The sequence below is a fragment of the Chiroxiphia lanceolata genome, chromosome 12 (genome assembly GCF_009829145.1).
Source record: "Chiroxiphia lanceolata isolate bChiLan1 chromosome 12, bChiLan1.pri, whole genome shotgun sequence".
NCBI lineage: Eukaryota > Metazoa > Chordata > Aves > Passeriformes > Pipridae > Chiroxiphia > Chiroxiphia lanceolata.
This window is the reverse complement of record NC_045648.1, coordinates 2155377-2177133: the sequence shown is the minus strand read 5'-3', so window position 1 is coordinate 2177133 and position 21757 is coordinate 2155377. Positions and strand designations below refer to the sequence as shown.

General features: G+C 45.0%; 2 protein-coding genes and 1 non-coding gene across 5 annotated transcripts in view; 1 reads left to right on the top strand and 2 right to left on the bottom strand.

Moving 5' to 3' along the window:
- Window positions 1-477: 477 nt before the first annotated feature.
- On the bottom strand, window positions 478-7039 carry TIPIN (TIMELESS interacting protein). 3 transcript variants are annotated; one of them, XM_032700243.1, is made up of 8 exons: window positions 6790-7039; window positions 6288-6445; window positions 4991-5078; window positions 4041-4116; window positions 3515-3637; window positions 2935-2998; window positions 1391-1618; window positions 478-1096 (listed from the first exon to the last, which is right to left on the bottom strand). In XM_032700243.1, the coding sequence occupies exons 2-8, from the start codon at window positions 6418-6420 to the stop codon at window positions 951-953; spliced, it is 858 nt and encodes a 285-aa protein (XP_032556134.1). In that variant the 5' UTR covers window positions 6421-6445; window positions 6790-7039; the 3' UTR covers window positions 478-950. The 3 variants fall into 3 exon arrangements, with proteins under 3 accessions (XP_032556134.1, XP_032556135.1, XP_032556136.1); XM_032700244.1 differs by having other exon boundaries at window positions 478-1094; window positions 1404-1618; window positions 6790-7027; XM_032700245.1 differs by having other exon boundaries at window positions 478-1094; window positions 1419-1618; window positions 6790-7016.
- LOC116793121 lies at window positions 1974-2106 on the bottom strand. Its single transcript, XR_004359386.1, has one exon.
- Window positions 7040-13204: 6165 nt separating the features above from the next.
- MAP2K1 (mitogen-activated protein kinase kinase 1) overlaps window positions 13205-21757 on the top strand; it is a 32890-nt gene continuing 24337 nt past the window's right edge. The window contains exon 1 of the mRNA XM_032700119.1: window positions 13205-13496. Coding sequence (XP_032556010.1) covers window positions 13417-13496 — 80 coding nt within the window. The 5' untranslated portion in view covers window positions 13205-13416. The remainder of the gene's footprint in view (window positions 13497-21757) is intronic.

Sequence of the window (21757 nt, the reverse complement as noted above, 5' to 3'; positions counted from 1 at the left end):
TCATTCAAAAAAATCCTTTCCTCACATTGTCCATAAATCATTGAAACCCAAATACTCCTTATTCCACTCTAGTTCCATGAGTTGAACTCATTTCTACAAGGATATAAAAGGCAAACTCCTCACACTAACCTGGAACAGGGAATTCTGTGTAGTGAAATCCCAGAGCTGCACATCAGCATAAAATACACCTGTTGCCATGAGGTTACTGCTTCATTCAGTACTTTTGTTGTTGGAGGGGGTGATTCCTCTTCATTCCACACAAGGGAAAAAGCTGCTGTGCAAGGAAAAACCAGACAGTAAGAGGATGAAGCAGAGCCTTGAGCACAGGGCAGAACCAGGTGAGGGAGGATTGGGGACATGGTCAAAGCCAAAGCCTTTTCCCTGAGCAGGGACCTGTCTGGGAAGGGATGTGTGACCCAAGGGATGGGGAAGTTTGGAGGGCCTGGCCTTGGAACAGCCTCATACAAGAATTTCAGGTTTGACTTCAGAAATTTAATAACTTTAATTTTGTAAGAAAAAAATGCAGGTCTGCATAAACATGTTAAAAAATTCCAGTCCCCCTGTTCAGACCCAAACAGAGCTGGTAAAAAACCCCAAACAACACAACTTTAATAGAAATTCACCTGTCAACACCCCAGGTAATTCAGTTTGGCATAAATTATAAACTAAATTCAAAGTAGGTAAAAAACCTCATTAATATTTCCTAAAAACGTTGTGGGAGGTGGAAAAGATGGTTTAAGTGCAGCTGGAGAAGTTTGTTCTGTTTCCTGGTGTGTGGAGCTGCTCATCTGCAGCTTCCAGGGAAGAGCTGTGTCCCACTCCAGCAGTGCCATGGTGAGGACTTCCCTGGAGCTCATGGAGTGCAGTGAACCAGCAACAGCTCAGTGTAACGACAGTACTTAGAGCAGTGGGGCCTTTGGGTCAAAAAGGCATTCAGGGTGTGGGAACAGCTACTGCTCTTCCCTGGCACATTCCAGTGCTCCATCCCCATCTTCTGTAAGAGCAGCTGGAGGAACTGGAGTGTCTTCAGTAAGGTCAGTGGGATCCTGAGTGACCGGGGTGTGCAGCTCCTCTCCTGAGGAACTGGGGGGCAGCTCTGGGGAGGAGAAAAGGGAAAACATGAGCAAACTACTTGCTGTGTTTACCTGCTGCTTCCAGCACCAGAATTCCAGCCTGCAGGAAAGGCAACTCAGAGAGAGCCAGCAAGCTGAGCTCCACTGCACCAAGCACAAAGCTATCACAGCTCAGCACAGCACCAGGGAGAGCAGCGAGGAGCTGAACTACAGGAAAACTTGAAATTCCAGAGCTGCACAAGCAGCCCCTGCCATGTCCTTTCCCCAGCAGCTGCTCAGGCCCTGCCCTGAGGGTTAGTGCTGACTCAGGTTCTCACCGCTAGGCTGGGCCTGGCTGAGCTGGGCCTGGCTGAGCTGGGCCTGGCTGAGCCCCTGCAGCCTTGCCTGCCTCCTCTCCAGGGCCAGCTGCCTGTTCTTCTTCATCCGCTCCTGCTGCTCCTCTGTGAGAGCTGTGCCAGGCAGGGATTTGGGTTCCTCTGCATTCCTAGAGCTGGAATGTGCATCTTCAGCAGCTGCATCCAGTCCATTGCTTTCCCCTTCTCCTTCTGGGTAAAAATGAGGGGTGGGAGGGGGAAGAGGGACACAAATCAACACTTTAAACCCACTACACACCTATCAAAGGACATTTTCAAAGCATTTCTACGTTCTACATCCTGAAGTTGTGTTGGCAGCTGAAGATCACAAGCTTCACCCAAGAGAGCAGCAGAGCACTCCCAAAGGAGTGCCCAGGGCCTGTGCACCACTTCAGCCTGGGAACAGAACCGTGAGCTGACACAAGGTGCTGGTTGTTCCCACAACACTCCAGCTCCAGGTTGGATTTCTGGGAGATGCCCACCCAAGGTTTTCAGAGCAGCTGCAGCACCACCCCCAGCTGAGAGCAGCCCAGCAGCACAGAGCCCAAATGTGTGGGACCCTCGCACAGGACTCCTGATGGCTCTGCAGGGCCTGTCGGCAGGACCCACAGTCACTGTGTGTGGCTGCCCAGGGCTGCACCCTTCTCCAGCCAGTGCAGCCCACGGGGAGGGCAGGCCACAGGTCACCAGCTGCCCAAAGGACATCCCACTGGGGGCACCAGTGAACTCATCCACCAGAACTCCATTCCCGGGCACTGGCAGGTTTGCAGTCGGAGCTTCACGTGAGCACAAACAGGACGGTGGTCTCAAGAGACACTCACCATGGAAGTGTGAAAACCTGCACAGCACCTCAGGAATGATGATGAAATTCTCCATTTCTGCTAATGAAGCTTCTTTCAAACTACCTCGGCTCCCTCTTTTAGTTAAAAAATTCTTTCTGTCTAATTTTTATCTGATTGGAAGAGACTCTAGAATTACCTACTCGTTAAGTGGCTGGATTTTCATCCTGGGAGAAGAAATACTCCCCAGTAGTGATGTGCCAAAACTGCCAGACCCAGCAGAGCCCCCGGGCAGCAGCGAGTCCTTTGCCCACAGAGGGCACTGCCCCCGAGTGCCCTGAACTCCCTGGAGCACAAACAGTGCAAGGAGTCCGACTCCTGCATTGAGAAGACCCAAGGGCTCTTCAGGCTGCACAGTGTGAGAGTGCAGCACAAACCGCTGGGCTCCCTCCCGGAGGAGTTTTGGGAAGGATATTTCTAACAATGCTCCTAAACCCATTTTCCACTTCCCTTCAGTAGACCATGCAATGGTATTTATTTTTTCATATATATGTAGCATTTTAGTCCAAGTACCAGTCGGTTTTGTGATCACAAGTTTCACAGAAGTTTGGTTTTAAAATTTCTTCTACATTAGAAAAATGTATCATGATCATTAATTTCTGGTCAGCAGAAGGGGAAGTAAAGTAATTTTAAGCACTGAAGCACTGACCAACATCACAGAGAGCATACCTTCCTTATTTTTGTAGTCCTCATGTAAAATAGGAAGATCAAGTCTAATCCTCTTTAGGCAGGTCTGCAAAGGAGAGATTAAATACTGATATTTCAGCTGTAGCAAGTTTTTTTTGGTCAACACTGGAAATAATGGTAAAACCACAGCACTTTTACACTTTATTACTCTGACAAAATACTCTTTTCACCCCATGTCTGTTAGATCCATGACTGTCAGTGCTGTGCATCATTTTTCCCAGTCCTACATCCATCCCCCAGCCAGGCGAAGCAAACATTCTTCATCTTCTTTGGCAGGTTCAAACACGAAAAACCAAGCAACAAAAGCCCAAACCCCAACCAGTCCCAGCACTCTGAAGCAACTCACTGTGGTTAAAGATGTCCTGAAAATGCTGAAGTCAATTCTCTGAAGTATGAATTCAAATAATAATCCAGTATTTATATCTAGATATAAATACTGGAAAGGGCTTTAAATAGAGAGAAATTAATAATTCTTAGCAGTATGAATAACTTCAGTCTTCTTTTGCTGCATAACTGATCTCCCAAACCAACCTCCTGGACTGTTCCATAGGGCATGACATACCTGGACTTCCTTTTTGTTTCCCAAATTCTCCACTCTGTCAATAAAATCCTCAAACTGCAATTTTGGGAACAGTCTGTGGGCCCAGTGCTCCATATGTTGTATGAGTGTCTTCAGGTCCTCTGCCTACAGCATAAAAAACAACACCCAGCTGCTAAAAGCTGACAAAGTCAGGAGACTGCAGAGGGAAAGGGGACAGCAACATTCCTGAAAACAGGAACTACCTGCAGCTTCAAAGTCTCTTGGAAATTTAAGCAAGATGAACACATGGGTAACTTTTAAGTGCATCCAAGTCAATTCTAGTTTTGGAGTTGAGGAAAACGGTTTTAAGACCAAAAACACGGATTTTTTTTTAAAGCATTCACGGTTGGTTTAAAACTTGCAACAACAAACCCCGTGAGAGCACGTTCAAACACTGCCAGAGAGCTGCTGAACAGTGTGCTGCCAGTTCTGCCAGGAGCAGACTGTCAGCACTCCATCAAACCCAGAGCAACCCCAGCAAACACAACAAGAGCTCCCCCAGTCTCACCTCGTGCCCTTTGCCCTTGAACTTCACGTTGTCAAACATGTGTCTGAGGGCTGGCAGTCCCCTTTCTGAAGTTAATCTGGTAACAGGGAATGGGAGAAGTTATTTGAAACCTGCTCTCTTCTTTCAATTAACAAGTAAAAAAACCCCAAACAAAGAAAAAACTCTCAGATTCCTTAAAAAAGCCCAAAGCTCCAGAGCTCTACCTGAAAGAAGTACGGAATTAGAAGCATTAAGAAAATGCACAAAATAGGACAAAGATTGCTGCAAGACCCACAGCTTTTTGATCTTTCTAATTCACAATACTCGTAGTCCTGGTCCAAGCAGCTTTTTGGTTGAAAGAGAATTGAATGGTCAGTTCTAGAATCTATATTGGCCACATAAAACCAGTCTGATGTGTGCCCAGAGCACTCACCTGTGGTAACACTGACTAACCACCAGTGTATTTAAATCAGACAAAACTGAAAGCTTGGATTCTTTATTGGTTATAAAGAACTTACACCAGTTTTAGTCATAACAGAAAACATAAAAATCCTTTCTATAAAGTTTATCCAGTTTGTACATAAATCAGGTGTGCACATAAAAAGTGTGCTTTATTTAGTGTCTTAGAGTCCCCATCATATTAAGGTTTTATTTTGAAGCAGACTTTAATTAAACCAAGAAATCTACAGTCCTATGCCTGAAGCAAAATCAAGATGTTTAGGTGTAAACAATAAATATGTATAAATAATACCTCTTAAAGTACCAGTCATGTACTAAGTCCCAAGAAGAATTCAAGCAAGTTTGACTAAAAATAGCATTATACAGAAGGTAAGGAATAAAAGGTTCAGACACTGCATCCAAAAGGCACTTTGCCAATCTCTTGACCTTGGACTCAGCAGGGATCACAGGAACCTTCACCATTCTCCCACAGCCAAATTCATCACAAAAAGACACATTCTGTTAAAATTTACCTCTGGGCATCCAGTTTAGGCCTTGGTCTTTTAAGAGCATTCCGTGTGACCACAGCAGAGCCCTTGGTTTGTGTCTGCTGGTTCCCATCTGCATCCAGGGAAGAAAACACATTTTGAGTATATAATTCAATTGACATCAACCAGAACTGCATCAGGGACATTTTAAGTTTCTGCCCTACCAAAAAAGCAGCATCACAAGCATTCCATGGTAGGGACAACAGCCCAAAAAAACATCTGCCTGTTTCACGCAGATTTTAAACAAATCCTTCTCTGCAAAATATGAAGATGCATGAAGAACATTTTCTAACATAGTAGGTTCCTTGAAAGTGCAACTTTCTCGTTTTAGAACTTTTATGTGGCATTTCTGATGAGAAACGTATTGAGAGCAGATCCTGCTTCTAAAGGTCAAGAAGCTCAAGTGATCCATAGGCAGAATTTGACAGGGGTGTCCCAAAGTTTCCAGAGAGAGATGAAAGGCAGACCTAAACCACCTGCAATGCCCTCAAAAAATAGACAAAGAAGTGATGTGACAATAAACAATGTGTCTTTTGAGAACCAAAGCACAAATTCCTGTCGATTAGGGCCAGTATTTATTATTTGACTGCAACAGGCAAGGCACCACTGCCCCCTCTCCTCTCAGAGGTAGCAATTATTATACTGATTTCTTGGCTTATTTTTTGTTACTTTGACCCTCAGGAGCTCAGAAGTTCTCCTTTTCATGCATCAAGGAATTAAATCTATCCCAAATCCTATTTTCTAGTGAACTGACAGAGCCCTGATCAAGGAAAACACATGTAACACTACATGCAAACATGAGCAGAAGTAAACAAAAGTTCAAATAAAAACCTGATACTTTCTATTTGCTTGTTCAGTACACAGAAAGCTCTTTCCAAATACAATTAAGTTTTACTGTCTTGGGATTTTTCCTGGGTCACATGCTCTACAAAATATACCAATAACTCCCTGGAATATTACACTCAACACTCTCACCTCTTCTAAAATCCAAGTCATCAGGTGTAGCTATAGATCACTGCTGGATAATTATCCCTCCAGCAACACTCTGTTAGAAGAGCTTGAATTCTATAAAGATTCCTTTGTGCACCTATTTTTCTCGGAATCCACCATGAGAAACTTTCCCCACAAGCTGGAAAGCACAGAATGACTGATAATTTAAACTTGCCATTTGTTTTCTGACTATTTTTATGCAGTGAACTCAAGGCAGTGAAGCACAACACCCATAATTTTGATGACACAGCGTTAAAATGGGATTTTTTAGGGGTCAGAGATGGGTGTTCACCTGCGTGAGCCTCAACCCAGTCAGCATCATCTCTTCCAGGAGAGGCAGGAGGTGGGAGAGGTGGGAATGTTTCGTCCTCTGTGTTCTCGTAGTCCGGGAGATCAAACAGGTTGTTCTCTAAAGGATCTAACATCACCACAGCAGCTTCTTTTCCACTCCTGAAAAAAAAAAAAAAAGGCAAACCAAAAGCGTTAAAGAGAAGCAGCGAGGCTGCCACAGAGGCAGAAAAGCATCAATTATAAACAGCAAATCTACAGATTTTTCAAAGGTTTGCCAAGCAGAAACCAGACCGTCACACGACTTAAGCAGCAAACACGGTGCAGAAGGATGACACAACCCAGCCGAATAAAATAAAGGGTCTGTCATGTTTCAACTCGTCAAAGTTACTTGGGAGTGGCAGAAATAAAACAAAATAATTAGATTTGTAACCACAGCGCTTATCCGGGCAGCTGTGTGCCCCTCACATCCCTGATATCGAACATTCCCCAAATTCACAGTTTACCTGGAAACGCGGTCTGGAGGGGGAGTCCCTTTTCCGGCTCTCAAGCGAAGCTAATTCCAGAGACTACACACGAGCGCGGCTGGGGTGAGCCGGTCCCGGCAGGGCTGCGCTCCCCGGGCTCCGGGAAGCTTTGTATTTCGAAGGAGAAGCCCTTTCCCGGGCAGATCCCGGCGGGACGGAGGCTCCGCAGATCCCGCCGTGAGGGGCCCGGGCCGGGCCGTGAGGGGCCCCCAAGTCCCGCGAGAGCCGCGCATCTCGCGAGCTCTCGGGAGCGGCGGCTGAGGGGGTTTGGCGCCAAAACGCGGTGGGCGGGGCCGGGCGGCTGAGGGGGCTCCGGGGGCGGGAGCGGCTGATCCTTCCCCGCTCCCTGTGGGGTGTGCTGTGGAGTCACAGAGTGGGTTTGGGGGAAGGGATAGTGAGGGTGGTCTCCTTCCACCCCCCTGCCGTGGGCAGGGACGCCTTGCACTAGACCAGGTTGCTCCAAACATTGTCCAACCTGGCGATGGATGCTTCCCATAGGGATAGGGAGGCCACAACAAGTAAATTCCACAAGCCTTATAGCCAGGAATTCCAGCCAGGACAGTCTCACAGCTCAACTGTCAATTCAGAGAACAAAGCAGGCACTTCACTACATAATTTCCATGAACAACCTCAATCAGGGAGCTGAAATTAAGCATTAGGAACATGAAGACACCGTGTGGTTTGGAGAACACACACTACTATGTTACGTGACTGTGCCAAACCTGGGCAACAAGACAAATGCCTAGGAAACTTCTCCTTGAACCAAGAACACTTCACAGAATCACATGGAAGATAAATGGAATTCCACAAGTCTCAAGGCTCAGTGCACAGGTGAATGCCTGGGCTGACTCCAGGGCAGCCTCATAAAACTTGCAGTTAAAACAACATCTCCAAAACATCCAAATCCCCTGTAAACACAAAGGAGTCTGTTTTGGAAAAATACACTGCTTTGCAACTCCTGCTTATTTACAATCCTTGCAACATGTTTGAGGTTCTTTATAAATTACCCTTGTACTCAGGTGGGATATATGACTGCCCAAGGCACCTGCTCATTTCTAGCATGAATTTTAACATGTGAACATCACAGATTCCCAGACTGGGTTGGGTTGGAAGGGACCTTAAAGACCAACTCGTTCCAGCCCTAATTCCATGGGCAGAGATACCTTCCACTAGCCCAGGTTGCTCCAAGCCCCATCCAACCTGGCCTTGGACACTTCCAGGGATGGGGCATCCACAGCTTCTCTGGGCAACCTGTGCCAGGGCCTCACCACCCTCACAGTAAAGAATTTCTTCCCAATATCCTATCTAACTCTGCCCTCTGGCAGTTTGAATCCATTCCCACTTGTCCCGTCACTCCAGGCTCTTCTAAATAGTCTTGCCCCATTTTTCCTGTAAGTTCCCTTCAGGTACTGGAAGGTCACAGTTAGGTCACCCTGAAGCTTCTCCTCTCCAGGCTGAACAATCCCAATCTCTCAGCCTTTTCTAACAGCAGAGCTGCTCCATCCCTCTGGTCGTCTTGATGCCTCCTCTGGACTCACTCCAGCAGCTCCATGTCCATTCCCCAGCTGCTGGAGGCAGCTCTGCAGGAGGGTCTCACCTGAGGGGACAGAGGGGCAGAATCTCCCCTGCCCTGGTGCCCCCGCTGGGGGATCAGCCCAGGGCACGGGGGGTTCTGGGCTGTGAGGGCACACGGCCAAGGCATGGCCAGCACCCACAGCCCCCCCGGCCCCCTGGAGCATCACCTCATCAGGCAAAACCTGACGGGGATGAGGGTTAAATTTGAAATATCTAATGTTGCAAAGCCCCACAAGGAATCAGCCCCAGGGATGGGATTTAAAATAGTGCCTGTTGAGCCCTTTCTCACTTCACAGAATCACAGGATTATTGAGGTTGGAAAAGCCCTCCCAGCCCATGGATCCACCCTGTGCCTGATCCCCATCTTGTCCCCCAGCCCAGAGCACTGAGTCCCACGGCCAGGCCTTCCTGGGACACCTCCAGGGATGGGGACTCCAAACCTCCCTGGGCAGCCCCTGCCAAGGCCTGACCACCCCTTCCATGGATAAATTCCTCCTGATGTCCAGCCTGAGCCAGAAGGTCCCCCCTGATCCCTCTTTTCTCCAGGCTGAGCCCCCCCAGCTCCCTCAGCCTCTCCTGCTGCTCCAGCCCCTTCCCCAGCTCTGTTCCCTTCCCTGCACACGCTGCAGCCCCAGGACAGGGAGCGATCCCAAGCTCCTCTCCATCCAGATGTCAGCCAGAGCCTCCTGGTAATTTAAAACCGAACAGTCTGCAGTTGTCCAGGCTGGAATAAATATGCCGAGCCCTCAGGGATTTGGCAGCTGTGCACAGAAAATGCCATGTAAGGATTTGGGCTGCAGAAACAACAGGAGAGGCTCCAGGCTCCCGATTCCAACACAGTGGGAGCTGTAAAATCCTTCTCATATTTTACATCCCAGTCCATAGAAGGGTATCTGGCTTAAATTACAGTCTCTTCATTCAAACAAAATTATAGAAATTAATCAAAAATATTAACACATTAAAGGAATTGGGTTTTTCCTCCTCTGTAAATTCAAATTTGACATACAATGTTTCTGGTGATTTAATGTATTCCCTCTAGTACGACAAAATCAATTGTAGCTACTTTCTGGTTAAAATTATTTTAACAGTTAATGTTTAAAATGTGTACTCCCAATTGCAGCAGCATCTTTTACAGTCAAGAATACATTAAATATAGGGAGAACACGTTAATGGATTTTTAGGGTTGAATCCATTTGTCTGAACTTTTTAGATGTGGCCAATTTCTTCAATCGACTGAGGCACTTGAAGTATGAAAATTAACACAAAGATTTAATAATAATAATCATAGATCAAGTGCTGCTAATTTCCAGTGCAAAGCACTGTAATTGTGCCATATAAAATCACTGAAAATCAGATGTCTGTGTGATGAGCTCTTTGCATTGAAATAATAGTCGCTCTTTATACTAAAAAACCCTCACAAACAAAAAAAGCAGAATATCACTCACAGTCTCTGCAGAAATACACTGTTATAAAACTGACCATATTTGTGCAACTTTGATGAATCGATATTTTTTGAAGAGTGTTTAATTAGAGACTGGGCTTGGTGATCCAAGTGGTTCTTTCCAGTCCTGTGTTCCTAATTAAATAAAAAGCAAATGCTGGCAGACATTGATTATTGGTTTTTCCTCAGGAAATGAATAACCAGCCACACGCTGATAAAATAATAAGTCAGGGAAATAAAAACCAAACAGAAAAAGCCTCAGCATACATTGCTTCTGTTCTAGAAAATGCTTCTGGTTTCTAGTTTAGGTGACATGGAAATATCACTGTTTGTTTCTGTGTGGATTAATGTAATTCCATCAGAAAAGCTGCAGAAAATTTGCACCTTATTTTATATTTCAGTCCCATTTCCTGGTTTGTTACACGTAATATATGGCAAAGCAAACCTGTCAGATGGATAATTGCCTGTTTCTGGGCTTGGAGGGGTTTATTCCTAAGGGAGCAGCGTTTGCTCTGCAAAAAAACCTCTAAATATTATGTTGGCAAAGCTGTTCATGGGATAAACCCTCGGCACAACGGTCCCATTGTAGCTGTGTTGGTGGGAAATCACATTTTAGGGATTAAGCAAATTTCAGCTATTTGGGGTTTATATTTATTTATATTTATATCTTGCTAATCTAATCTGAATTTTAGGTTATACAGTCACCTTAAACATTAATTTAGTATATCACAAAGCATTTAAATTTTGCTCTGACTCACAGTGCTCCTGTTTCTTGAGGAAAACAGGGTGTTCAAGGCAGTCTCTCTGTCAGCCCCCTTCGACTAATTTTTGATCCTGTTGGCCAATTTCAATCAGATTCGAACCAGGCTTTTTAAATTCCATTCCTTTATGGACTAATTATTTCCTTAACTCGCTTTGCTAACCATTAAAGAGATTAACAAGTGTTAAATCTTACAAATAGAAGATTGTGTGTGGATGTTTTGGCAGTAGAATATGCAGTTTTATGTGGCAATCGAGTTTGAAAAGTTGGGCTAATTTAGCTGCAATTAATCTATACAGTAATTGTGGTTTTCTTTTCGGACAAGAAATTAGAAAAAAAAATTGTGTTTCCATAAGGGAAAAAAGTGGTAATGAAGACAAGTTTCTTTGTTCCACTTCTATTTACAGAGACAAATTACCTCTATTTTTCCAAGCAGTGGTGGAATCAATAAATCAGAAACTCTCCCTGCTTAGAAGCCTCTCACAGAAGTTACACCACCACCTATTTTTAATTCATCTTTTCCTCCGTGATTCACCCCCAGAAACACCTGTTTGTAAAGAAAAATGCAGTTCCTTCCACAGAGAACACTCGAATTCCCAAAACACGTGTTTTGTTTTGGCTGGGGAAATGTACTTAATTTTCAGTTGCAAACGCCCTGAGGTTAAATCTATTTGTTTTACAGATGTTCAAACCAACCTACAACAGCACAGAAATGATTTCTTCGCTGGCATCAGCCCATACACACGTGAATTTATTTCTGTATTCAGTGAATCCAACATATTTTGCGTTTTGTGCTATGGGTCAAAGGGATTTTAAAAGAGATTTTACTGAATTCAGTAATTTCTCAGCGATTCCACAGCCCGATGTTCTCAGTGCAAGGATAAAGTGCTCCAGAGGAGGGAGCTCTCCCTTAATAGCTGGAATTAGATGGAGGGAACAGGTCTTTGAACAGCAAAGCTGTAAAAAAGAGTCATTTAATCTTTTTTTTTTTTTTTTACTTTAGAAATGTAAGATGTCAGGAACTATATAGCATTTTTGCATCATATGTTCATCAATTCAGTTAATGATTTGTTCATCGTTTCAGTTAATGATTACTTTGCTTAAAAACACAATTTTAATTTTAGAATTGAAACATGCAGAATTCAGACTGGTTCTTTATAGAAAGGATTTACAGTATAAATTTTGTTATGGAAGTTACTCTGCACTTACTTTTTAACTTGTGTCTGAATCCACTCATGGCAGTATAAAACCTGTCCACAGCTGTAAAGAAGTTGTTCATGTAAGTGATGTATTCATATGTCTCATATATGATCCAAACATTCCATATCCCACCTCCCCTGAGATCTGTAATTAAACAACAGGACCCTTACATTTAAATTCTCCCTCTTGGAAAGAGAACTGGTTTGGAGGAGCAGCTGCCACTGATTGAAGTAAAAGGATATCTTATTCTGTGATTCCATGATATTACTCTTATGGTGATTTTGCTGCCCCAGAAGAGACCCCTGCTGGAGTGGAGCAGGGATGCTCAGGTGCAGTGGCCCATATAAAAAATAGAAAATATATAAAATATATAATATATATAAAATATATATAATATGAAATATATTATTTATATTATATAAAATATACAAAATGCCAGTTCCAGTGGCCCAGGTCCAGCTGAGCTGTGTCAGGACACACCATTGTCCTACTCTGCCACTGATTCCCCACTGGGAGGATGAGGGGACTGTGGGGTGGGAGCAGCTGATCCTTCCCTGCTCCCTGTGGGATGTGCTATGGAGTCACAGAGTGGACAGGGGGGAAGGGACAGTGAAGATGATCTGGTTGCACCCCCCTGTCGTGGGCAGGGACACCTTGCACTAGAGGAGGTTGCTCCAAGCCTTGCCCAGCCTGGGGTTGGACACTTCCCAAAGGGATGGGGAGGACACAACCTGCCAGTGAAACCAGCCAGGAATTCCATGAGTCTCACGGCTCAGTGCACAGGTGAATGTCTGGGCTGACTCCGGGGCTGCCTCATAAAACTTGCAGTTAAAACATCTCCAAGAGATCCAAATTCTCTTTAAACGCAAAGGAGTCTGTTTTGGAAAAATACACTGCTTTGCAACTCCTGCCTATTTACAACATGTTTGAGGTTCTTTACAAGTCACCCTTGTACTTAGGTGGGATATATGACTGCTCAACACCTGCTCATTTCTGGCATGAATTTTAACATGTGAACATCACAGATTCCCAGACTGGGTTGGGTTGGAAGGGACTTTAAAGACCAGCTCATTCCAGCCCTAATTCCATGGGCAGAGACACCTTCCACTATCCCAGGTTGCTCCAAGCCCCATCCAAGCTGGCCTTGGACACTTCCAGGGATGAGGCATCCACAGCTCCTCTGGGCAACCTGTGCCCGGGCCTCACTCCGGTCACCGGGAGGACTTTATTCCCCACATCTCGCCTCGCCCCGCGCACGGGGCGCTGAGGGCGCACTGAGGGCAGCGCTTCCCCGCGGCTTCACCTCGCGCCGTGCGCATGCGCCCTCCCCCCCCCGCGCGTGCGCGCTGCGGTGGCGGTCGGCGCGCGCCGGCGCGGTCCCGGCCGGGCACATCCCGCTCCCGCTCCCGCTCCCGCTCCCCAGCCCCATCCCGGGCAGTGCCGCCGGAGCCGCGGAGCGCTCGGAGCGGGCGCCGCGCTCCGACACCCGCACACGCCGCCTCCCGCAAGCCCGCGGGGGCAGCGCCGCCCGAGGGACACCCGGCGCGTTCCCCGGCGCAGGAAGTGGCCGGTCCCGCCCGGAGCGGGGCCGCGGCCGCCCCGCCCGCCCCCGCGCCCCGCGCGCCGCAAGATGCCGAAGAAGAAGCCCGGGCCGATCCAGCTGAACCCCGCTCCCGATGGATCCGCCGTGAACGGCACCAGCTCTGCCGAGTGAGTGTGGCCGGGGGGCGCGGGCCGGGCGCGGGGCGGGCTGCGGGGCTGCCCAGCCCTGCCAGCGTTACCCCAGGAACATCCCGGTTATCCATCCCGATCCCTACGCGGTACCCCCTGCGTGGCACCTGCTCGGAGCCTCCGCTGCCGACTAAAGGGATGGTGCTGTGGGCGATAAACAAACTTCTGTCACATACGCGAGGTGGAAAAAAAAACCCGGTGGGAAAACAGAGGGAAACTTGAATAACTCTCCTCTCCTAGTCCCTAATGGTGTCTGCTCAATTCTTAGCTTATATAATTACCCGGTGAGCGCCAAATTACACGTTTCCAGCAGCGTATTTCATCAACGCGCGTGTGGGAGAAATTACATTGGAAACCACAGATTTGTAGAGAAGGTGTTTTTGTTTTGGTTTCCCTCTGTCCTTGGCGTTAAACCAAACAATCGCGAGTTGCAGTAAATCTGTTTTTCGGTGATTAACATGTGCTGGGGACGGCAGGGAGAGTGTGTGTGCGTGTGTGTGGAGGAAAAGCCTCTGAGCTCTGCTGGGTGCGATACAAACATGACGCTGTAAATGTGGGAAGGTCTGAGCTGATCGTGGGGACGCTTCTGCGGGAGAAAATACCGAATATTGGACTGCTACATGTTGCTGCTGAGCCTCTGTTACATGTTGCCTGTGGGTGAGCGGGGTGGGCTCAGTCGTGCAGATAAAGCTCCAGCACCCGAGGTGTTGTGGAAGGTTTTAGTTTGGGGTTAACAGGTCAGCGTTCACATCTTGATTTTTGGACTGAGGTGTTGGGCTGGCTCTTCACTGAGCCGTGAAACAAAGCTGTGGCTTAGAGGAGCAGATTCCTGTCCCTGTATGGTCAGTTCGGTGTCCTCTGGGATGTGTAAACTGAGCTCCGATGTGCTGAGGTACCACCCTGACGGAGAGACGGGAGGCAGGATTGCAGGGAGATGTTCAAGTCCAGGGCTTTAAAGTGCACTGCAAGTGTCGTTGGTCGTTTTCAGGCAGGCTCAGAGCTCATTAAACCACCGAGACGTCTTAAAAAAAAAAACCCGACCAAAATCAACCCAACCACAACAGAAATGTAACCCCAAAAATGAGCCAGCACCTCCCAAAAAATAAAAAATTAAGCATCTAGCAGCTCTAGCTGTGACCTTTCTAGCAAACTCTTTTGATGATTAACTGAGAGATGAGCTGTTTAAAAACTGTTCTTTGGCAGGAGTTGCTGATTGTATCTAAGCATTATGATCTGAATATTATGCAGCTTTTGTTCTGGATTGACGGGGGGAAATACTGATATTTTATGCTTGCCTGTGTAGCATTTTCCAGTTGATTTTCTTCAAGGCAGTTGGGGATGTGTTGATTTAGTCTTCAGGGATCCCTTTGCATACCAGTTTTGTTCTATAGTATAAATCTGATAAACCAGTCACTTGTTGATTGTGGTACCTGAGGTTAATCACCTCGCTGGCAATATATGAAATATCCTATCTCTTCCCTCAAGGAGTGTCATTAATTTTAAATTGCATTTCCATGTCTGATACTCATTTACCTGTTGGAAACCTTTGGGGACACATGGGAGTGTTGAGTCTTGTTTGCACAGATGAGCTGTCCTGCCTCATTTTCCGCTCAGTGTGTTGATCTGGCTGGGGGGTGTGTGTGTGTCTCCCAGACTTCTTTGTCATATGGAAGCTCTTACAAGCTTTTGCCAGGCTTAGGGATGTCCTGTGTTGTTAAAAGAAGTGGCTTAGTGAAAGTAAATTCAGCAGCCACTTGTCCTATAAACAGCCAGGATTAAATCCCCTCATCCTGCTAATGTTAAACCCCCACTGGGAAAGATCTCAAACAGCAAGGAATAGTTGCATGAGACTTTGAAAATGTCGTTGGGATTAAGTTGGAAACAGTTTTGTTTTTCGTTTCCTTCATGGGTGAGGTTGTTTTTTCCCCCCTCTCCTGCTCTGTGCTTTCCCCCTGAATTCCACAGTGGAGGTGTTTGTGCCCCGTCCAGCATTCCAAGTATTCCGTGCATCCCTGGGCTGCCGTATTAACACTTCCTAAAGCTCTGTGCCTGCCTCCAAGGAATTTTGGCTGTGTGAGAGCCTCCTTTGCTTCCTCCGTGTACAAACCTGTCCTTTTGCAAACGCTTCCCTGCTCCTCCGGGACGAGAAAGAATGGGGAGAGCTCGAATGACTTGGCCGAGGGACAGGAAGATTCCGAGCGAGGCGATGAAATTCCTGCCTGGGAGCCCGTGAAGGACCCAAATATCCCGGAGGAAGGAAGTTATTCAGGCCCAAAGGCAACGTTGGCACAAACCCAAAGGGATGTGGATGTGCTTCAGCCGGGGTAGTTCCACACTGGAATTTAGAGACTGTCACAGGGGGGAAGGTTCTGTAACTCATTAACGCTTTTAGGAATGAATCCGTCTGATCCTGGGACTTCCTGGCACAAAGGAAGGGGAAAGGGAGGAAATGAAAGCAGGGCCTGGATGATTCAGGATGTCCTGCTTTCCATTTGTGCCCTGTCCTCTGTCTCATCCTTATTTGGTGATGGGAACTCCTTGACTGGAGTCAGACAAACTCACAGGGCTGTAAGAAGTGGGCAGGAGGCCTGGGTCTCATGTGCATGATTTTGTCCTCATTTTTATTTCTTTTTCTCTCTTGTTTTCTCTTTTTAAGAAATTTTTCCTGGCAAGGTAGTCTAAAGGAGAGTTAGGGACACTTAGAATTTAAATATACATTTCATGACTAAATTTAATATATATATATGAGGAATATATTATAATACAATACAATATAATACAATACAATATAATACAATACAATATAATACAATACAATATAATACAATACAATACAATACAATACAATACAATACAATATAATATACAACACAACACAATATAATATATAATAATAAAATAATATAATATATGAGGAATATGTATCCATATACATACATATACACACACATTTAATATGCAATATATAATATACAATACAATATATGATATACATTTAATATATCTACACACACACATTTAATGAATACACAGTTTAATGAAAGTTTCCTGATGTTTTCCTCTGGCAACAGATTTTATTTAAAAATAAATTTTAAAACAGATTTTAAAAAATAAATTAAACTATTTAAACTAATATAGTAAATAAACTATTTAAACTGATGTATCCAACTAAAAACAAAGTTAAACTGTTTGTACAGGATGTTGTGGTTTTCTCTGGGGCCTTCCAAACCCCTGGCTCTGCCCTGTTGGACAATGGAGACAACTTAAAGAAAGGTTTTCCTGTGCCTTGAGCTTCACTTCTGGTTTGTGACACTTCCCACGGAGAGAGCTGGACTTTGCTGCTGCTCCCGAGCCCTGTGTTCCTTCAGCTCATCAAAACCCAAGCTGACACTGCCCAGCTGCAGCTTTAATTTCATTCTGGTGCTTCTGAGAGCTGCACATTTATAATTGTGCAGAGATTCTGCACAGGACACAGGGGGAAAAAAAAAAACCAACAACCAAACCTGAAACAAAATTGATGGAAGGAATAGTGTTTGGGCTGAACGAGCTGGGGTGGTTTAAAGTCTAAATAACCAAAAAAAAACCCCAAAAACGAGAACAAATCTCCACTTTATGTTCCTTTCAAACTTCTGGCTCCCCGTGGCTTTGAACATCTGGCAGTTGTCACCCAATTCTTGTTTCTCTGAAGCCAAACCAGCCCCAGAAGTTGAAGCAGAAACTCTGGAAAGAGGCAGGTTTTCAGCTGATGCCACTTTCTGTATTGCAACAGGTTTTTTTGCTCACACGAAAAGAAAGATATTTATGTTATTTGTGTCTTTCTTTAATTGCATCTTTAAAAGAAAAAAAAAAAGCCAAAGGGAAGGGTCATATTTACAACAAGAAATCTGATATAAAATGCCAGGGAAGATAAGTACAAGTAGGTGTTGAGCTTGCTGTGCATAGGCCACTAAATGCCAGATAAGGAAGCCTTAAATAAGATTTTATATCTTAAATCAGATTTTATGTTGAGGTACATAATTTAGGTGTTTGTTTTGGTTTTGTTTGGTTGGTTTTTTTGCTTGTTTTTTGCTGTTTATTCTGGTTAAAATGCATTTAAAGAAGCCCCTGAATGGCTGGTGGGACCCCCGAGTGTGACTGCCTGGGTTTGATGGGCAAAGAAAAGTTTGGGGATTGTGCAGAACCGGTTTGAACTTCAATTTGCATCGTAATTTGCAAAAAAAGCAGTTGCTTTCTAACTGTGCCTCCTGCAGTTCTTGTGTTTTTCAGTATCTTTTTCAAGAGAGCTTCAATTTGGGCTCTGTGGGAGCAGGAGGGACTCTCATGTCCCCTCAGCTGTGGGGTTTTTGGTTTGGGTTTTATGGTCTTTAAGGTTCCATTGGGGGCTTTTTCCCAGTGGATCTTGTTCCAAGAGGATTTGTCCTCTGTGGAATGATTTTTTTTGGTCAGTTTTCTTGGGTGTGAGTTTAGATGAAACAAAAAGAAGCTTTTCAGGGTTGTTAATTTTGGTGGTTGCTGGGTCACTTCTGCCTTGCTTCAGGGGGAAATTTTTACTTCAGGGGGGATTTTTTCTTTGCTGTTATTTTATTTTTTTTTTTTTCCCCGTGGAACTCCTTGGATTTCAGGGGAGCCCTTTGTGCCTGTGTGGATTGTTCAGGAGGATTAAACCCTGGAATTTTATGACTGGTCTGCCTGGATTGCAGTTGCATTCAATATGTGCATAGAATTACTGTAAGCTTGGAAATATTTAAGAAAAAATTAGAAACCTTCTCTCTTTTTTAATCCCCTGCTAATGAAGGATTAGCCAAACTTCCAAATGCATGTGGTATGAGAGATATTTTAGATTAAAATATACTCCTGCACGGCTTTCTCTCTTAATGGGCACGAACCTTCACTGAATTAGAACCAGCATTTTAATGTCACTTAAGTAAACTAATAGAACACGTGATCTCTTTTAATAAAATAATGAAAAGTGAGAGCCTGCAGCACTTCACTGGCTTCTTGTATTATTTCTGGATGAGTGTGCTGAGAAAAACAAGTGCACACCACTAGGACAGGAATTAATGCAAGTGGCACATTGACCCGTGCTGCTTTAGGCAGGTTTTAGGTGGCAATTATGGATGTAGGAAAGATTTTTAAGGCATTTAATACTGTCTTGTTATGTTCTGACAGTCATATTTAAGCATAGTGATGGTAATGGAGGAATATTTTAGTTATTATGTTGTGTATTTTTTTTTTTAAGTTGGTTTAGGAGAGTTAAATAAAAACCGGGCGTAAAAACGAATGTTGGGGAGGGAAGTGCAGCTGTAATTGTGGATCCAGCTGCTTTTCTTGTCCCTGGAGCTGATTCTGCAGATAGTCAGAGGTGTGATTTCACAACGAAGGTTGTGCAAGATCCTGCTCCTTCTGCAAAGTCCTGTCCCCTCCTTGCTGGAGCTGCTTTTCTGGCACCAGCTCTCCCTGAGTCAGACGGGGATGCTCCTGGCTCAGGAGTCACCCTCCAAAGAAGCCCAGATGGGTTTTTTGGGGTCTGTCCTCTTGTTCTCACAGCAGCATCGGTGAATACGTGGTGGATTTATCCAGGGAAATAATCCTGCTGGAAATGGGCTGTATTTTGAGTTAATTTTTCAGTGGGTTCCTCAGGAATGACTGGAATGGCTCAGGGCAGGACAAGGCAGAGCCACCTCCTTTGGCAGGAGCCCAGGCCTTTGCAGGATGAAGTGACTGCACATTCCCAGCCTGAGAGACACTGCTGAGAAATATGGAAATCCAGTAATTACAACCATTTCTGAGCAGCACATCTTTTAATTGAATAGTCTCAAGTCTTTGTCTCAAGAGGAAGGAATTACCTGTGAGACCTTCCAGTCTTATCTATAGCCAAAAAAAGGGTTTACCTTGTCCCTTTCAACCCTAACAGGTAGTTGAATTATTTATGGGTAAAACAACAGTGCTGCTGTTGTTAATCTGGGAAAAGGGTCTTTGCTTTAGCACTGATTTAAAAAAACAAACATGAAAATTGTGGGGAATTTACACAAGACAGGACATACATCAGCCAGTTATTAGAGTGGGGTTTGATTAAATATTTCAGTGTATACAGGAGAAACATTCTGCAATTACCCGAGGAAGGAATTTTCTATTCTCTGTTATAAACCTTTAGGTAGTTTGTTCCCTTTCAATTATTAAATTCTAAATTCTCCAGTGAGAAAGCCCCTCCTGCCTTTTTTTTTTCTGTGTTACCCCTTTTACAGCTGCATGTGTTCTCCTCCCATTGCCCTGGGGGTTGACTGGGCTTTTTACTGTGGAAATTCCACTTCCAAAACACAAAAATGTCTCTTGGAGGAAGCAACATTTGCTGGCAACACCGTTTTCCAGGTGTCTGGATATTTGGGGGTCGGGTTCTTTCTTCCAAAGACTTTTTAATTTCTTTCCTTTTTTTTTTTTTTTTTTTGATGAAGCAATGGATTTCTTTCTCTGTGCATTGCTAGAGATTAGTAGTCAGATGATTCCAGCTTTGATATGTGTTCAATATTACTCAGACAAAATCTTGATTACACTTTGGAACAAATGCAGGAGGCTTCCTGCCAGTTGGTGCCCACGGGAACTGAACAACTGGGAAAGGCTAATTCAGTGCTCAGCAGCTCTTGGCAAACAGCTGGTTGAGGAGCCCTTGGCATCCTGAGTCTTGTCTGAGCAAAAGGAGAGTGGATTCCAGCAGAACTCCTCCCTCCTGGCAGCTGGGGACCTGCATTCAGCCTCCCCACAGGAATCCAGCAGCAGGAAGGATCCAGTGGTGTCCAGGACTGGGCAAGGGATGCAAAAGGAATAAGGGTGGAAGCAGATTATTTTACTGAGAATTGGGATGGAGATATTCCAGCAGTGTGGGATTCTTTGGATGAACGAGTATCTTCTTCATCCTTATGGCTTTTTGAAACAAACCCTTGAAACTTCCTGGCAACTCTTCTTTCTTCCTCCCAGTGTTTTGGACAGCTCAGCATTGTTCTGTGCTTTTCCAGAACTTTTTTTTTTTTTTTCAGTGTGGTGGGAAGATGAGTCAGCAGGTTACAGAATACATTATTTTGGGAGAAAATGTTCTGTCTGGATATAGATGTGTGTGCCTTTACATGTGAATATTTCGGTGTGTATTGGGACAGAGTTGAGTGAAAGGTATTAATTTCTTCCACTGAAAGGCTGTGCTGAGGGATGTTCTGTGTTATGCAATCCATCCTTTTAAAACACAGGCAAGGATCTAAACCAGCCATCCCTGGCTTTCTCAGAATCCCAGTTATGGGTTTTTTTTGGTGTTTTCTTTTACCCATTCTGGCAGTTTCCTTTCCCAGTCCCAGGTCTGGGGATTGTGGCTCTGGATGGAGTTTGTGCTGCTCCCAGCTCAGCCCTTGCACAGGGGAGGCTCAGTTCTAATCCTGGCCTTGAAAACTGATCCTGTAACTTCATCTCTTTTATTATTGTCGTGTCTCTCAAAGGCTTTGTAACTACCACAGGAGAGAGCTGGGGAGGTACTGTTACCATTGCTGTTGAATGTATTTATCCTTTGGTCCTGTCATTATATTGGACTCCTAGTTCAGAGACATAAAATGATGGAAGTGCAGGGATTGGGTGAATACCTCGTGTGAGCTGTTAATCAGGATTTATAATTCTGTGTATCCTCAGAGCTGTGTTTTAAATTCCTGAGAAGTTCATTTTTCAGTCCATGAGGAAATGTTGTTGCCCCATGGTTCCTTTATCCTGATGATTTCCAGTGCTGGCTGGGAAAAAAATCAGTGGTGAAAGAGAGATGGAAAACTTGCATTTCTGGTTCTGGAGATTTGGCTCTTGAATTTCTTAACTTGAGATGACCAAGTTGATTGGGGCAAACTTTGAATGTAATGCTCCAGCAAGTCCTGAGGAAGCCTTTTAACTCAGGAAAAAACCCCCACCCCCCTGGTTGCATTGTTAAACACAGAGCTCCCTGTGCCAAAGGGGTGCCCGAGCCCTGCTGGCACCTCCTGCTGCCACCCAGGATAAAGGGCTGCAATTCCAAGGGATGGCTGGGAACAGCTGCAAAAAAACCTGGTGGGAAGAGGCACCCAGGGCATGAATGTGACATTTGTGCCACTCTGGGCCACTGCTGGCATTGGGGACTTTACTCTCTGGTGAGCTCTGTCTTGAATTCACGTGTTATTTGGCTTAGTTAAGGAAAAACAGTTCAAAATGTTTAATGGGATAGCAGTTAGGCCAAAGAAAAG

Excerpts from the sequence above, each read along its gene's own strand:
- TIPIN (XM_032700243.1), bottom strand. The coding sequence starts at position 6,420 with ATGTTAGATCCTTTAGAGAACAACCTGTTTGATCTCCCGGACTACGAG. Across the intron at positions 3,638-4,040 it reads TCAAGGGCAAAGGGCACGAG|GCAGAGGACCTGAAGACACT; the intron begins GTGAGACTGGGG and ends TTTATGCTGTAG. Across the intron at positions 2,999-3,514 it reads GAAACAAAAAGGAAGTCCAG|ACCTGCCTAAAGAGGATTAG; the intron begins GTATGTCATGCC and ends TCTCCTTTGCAG.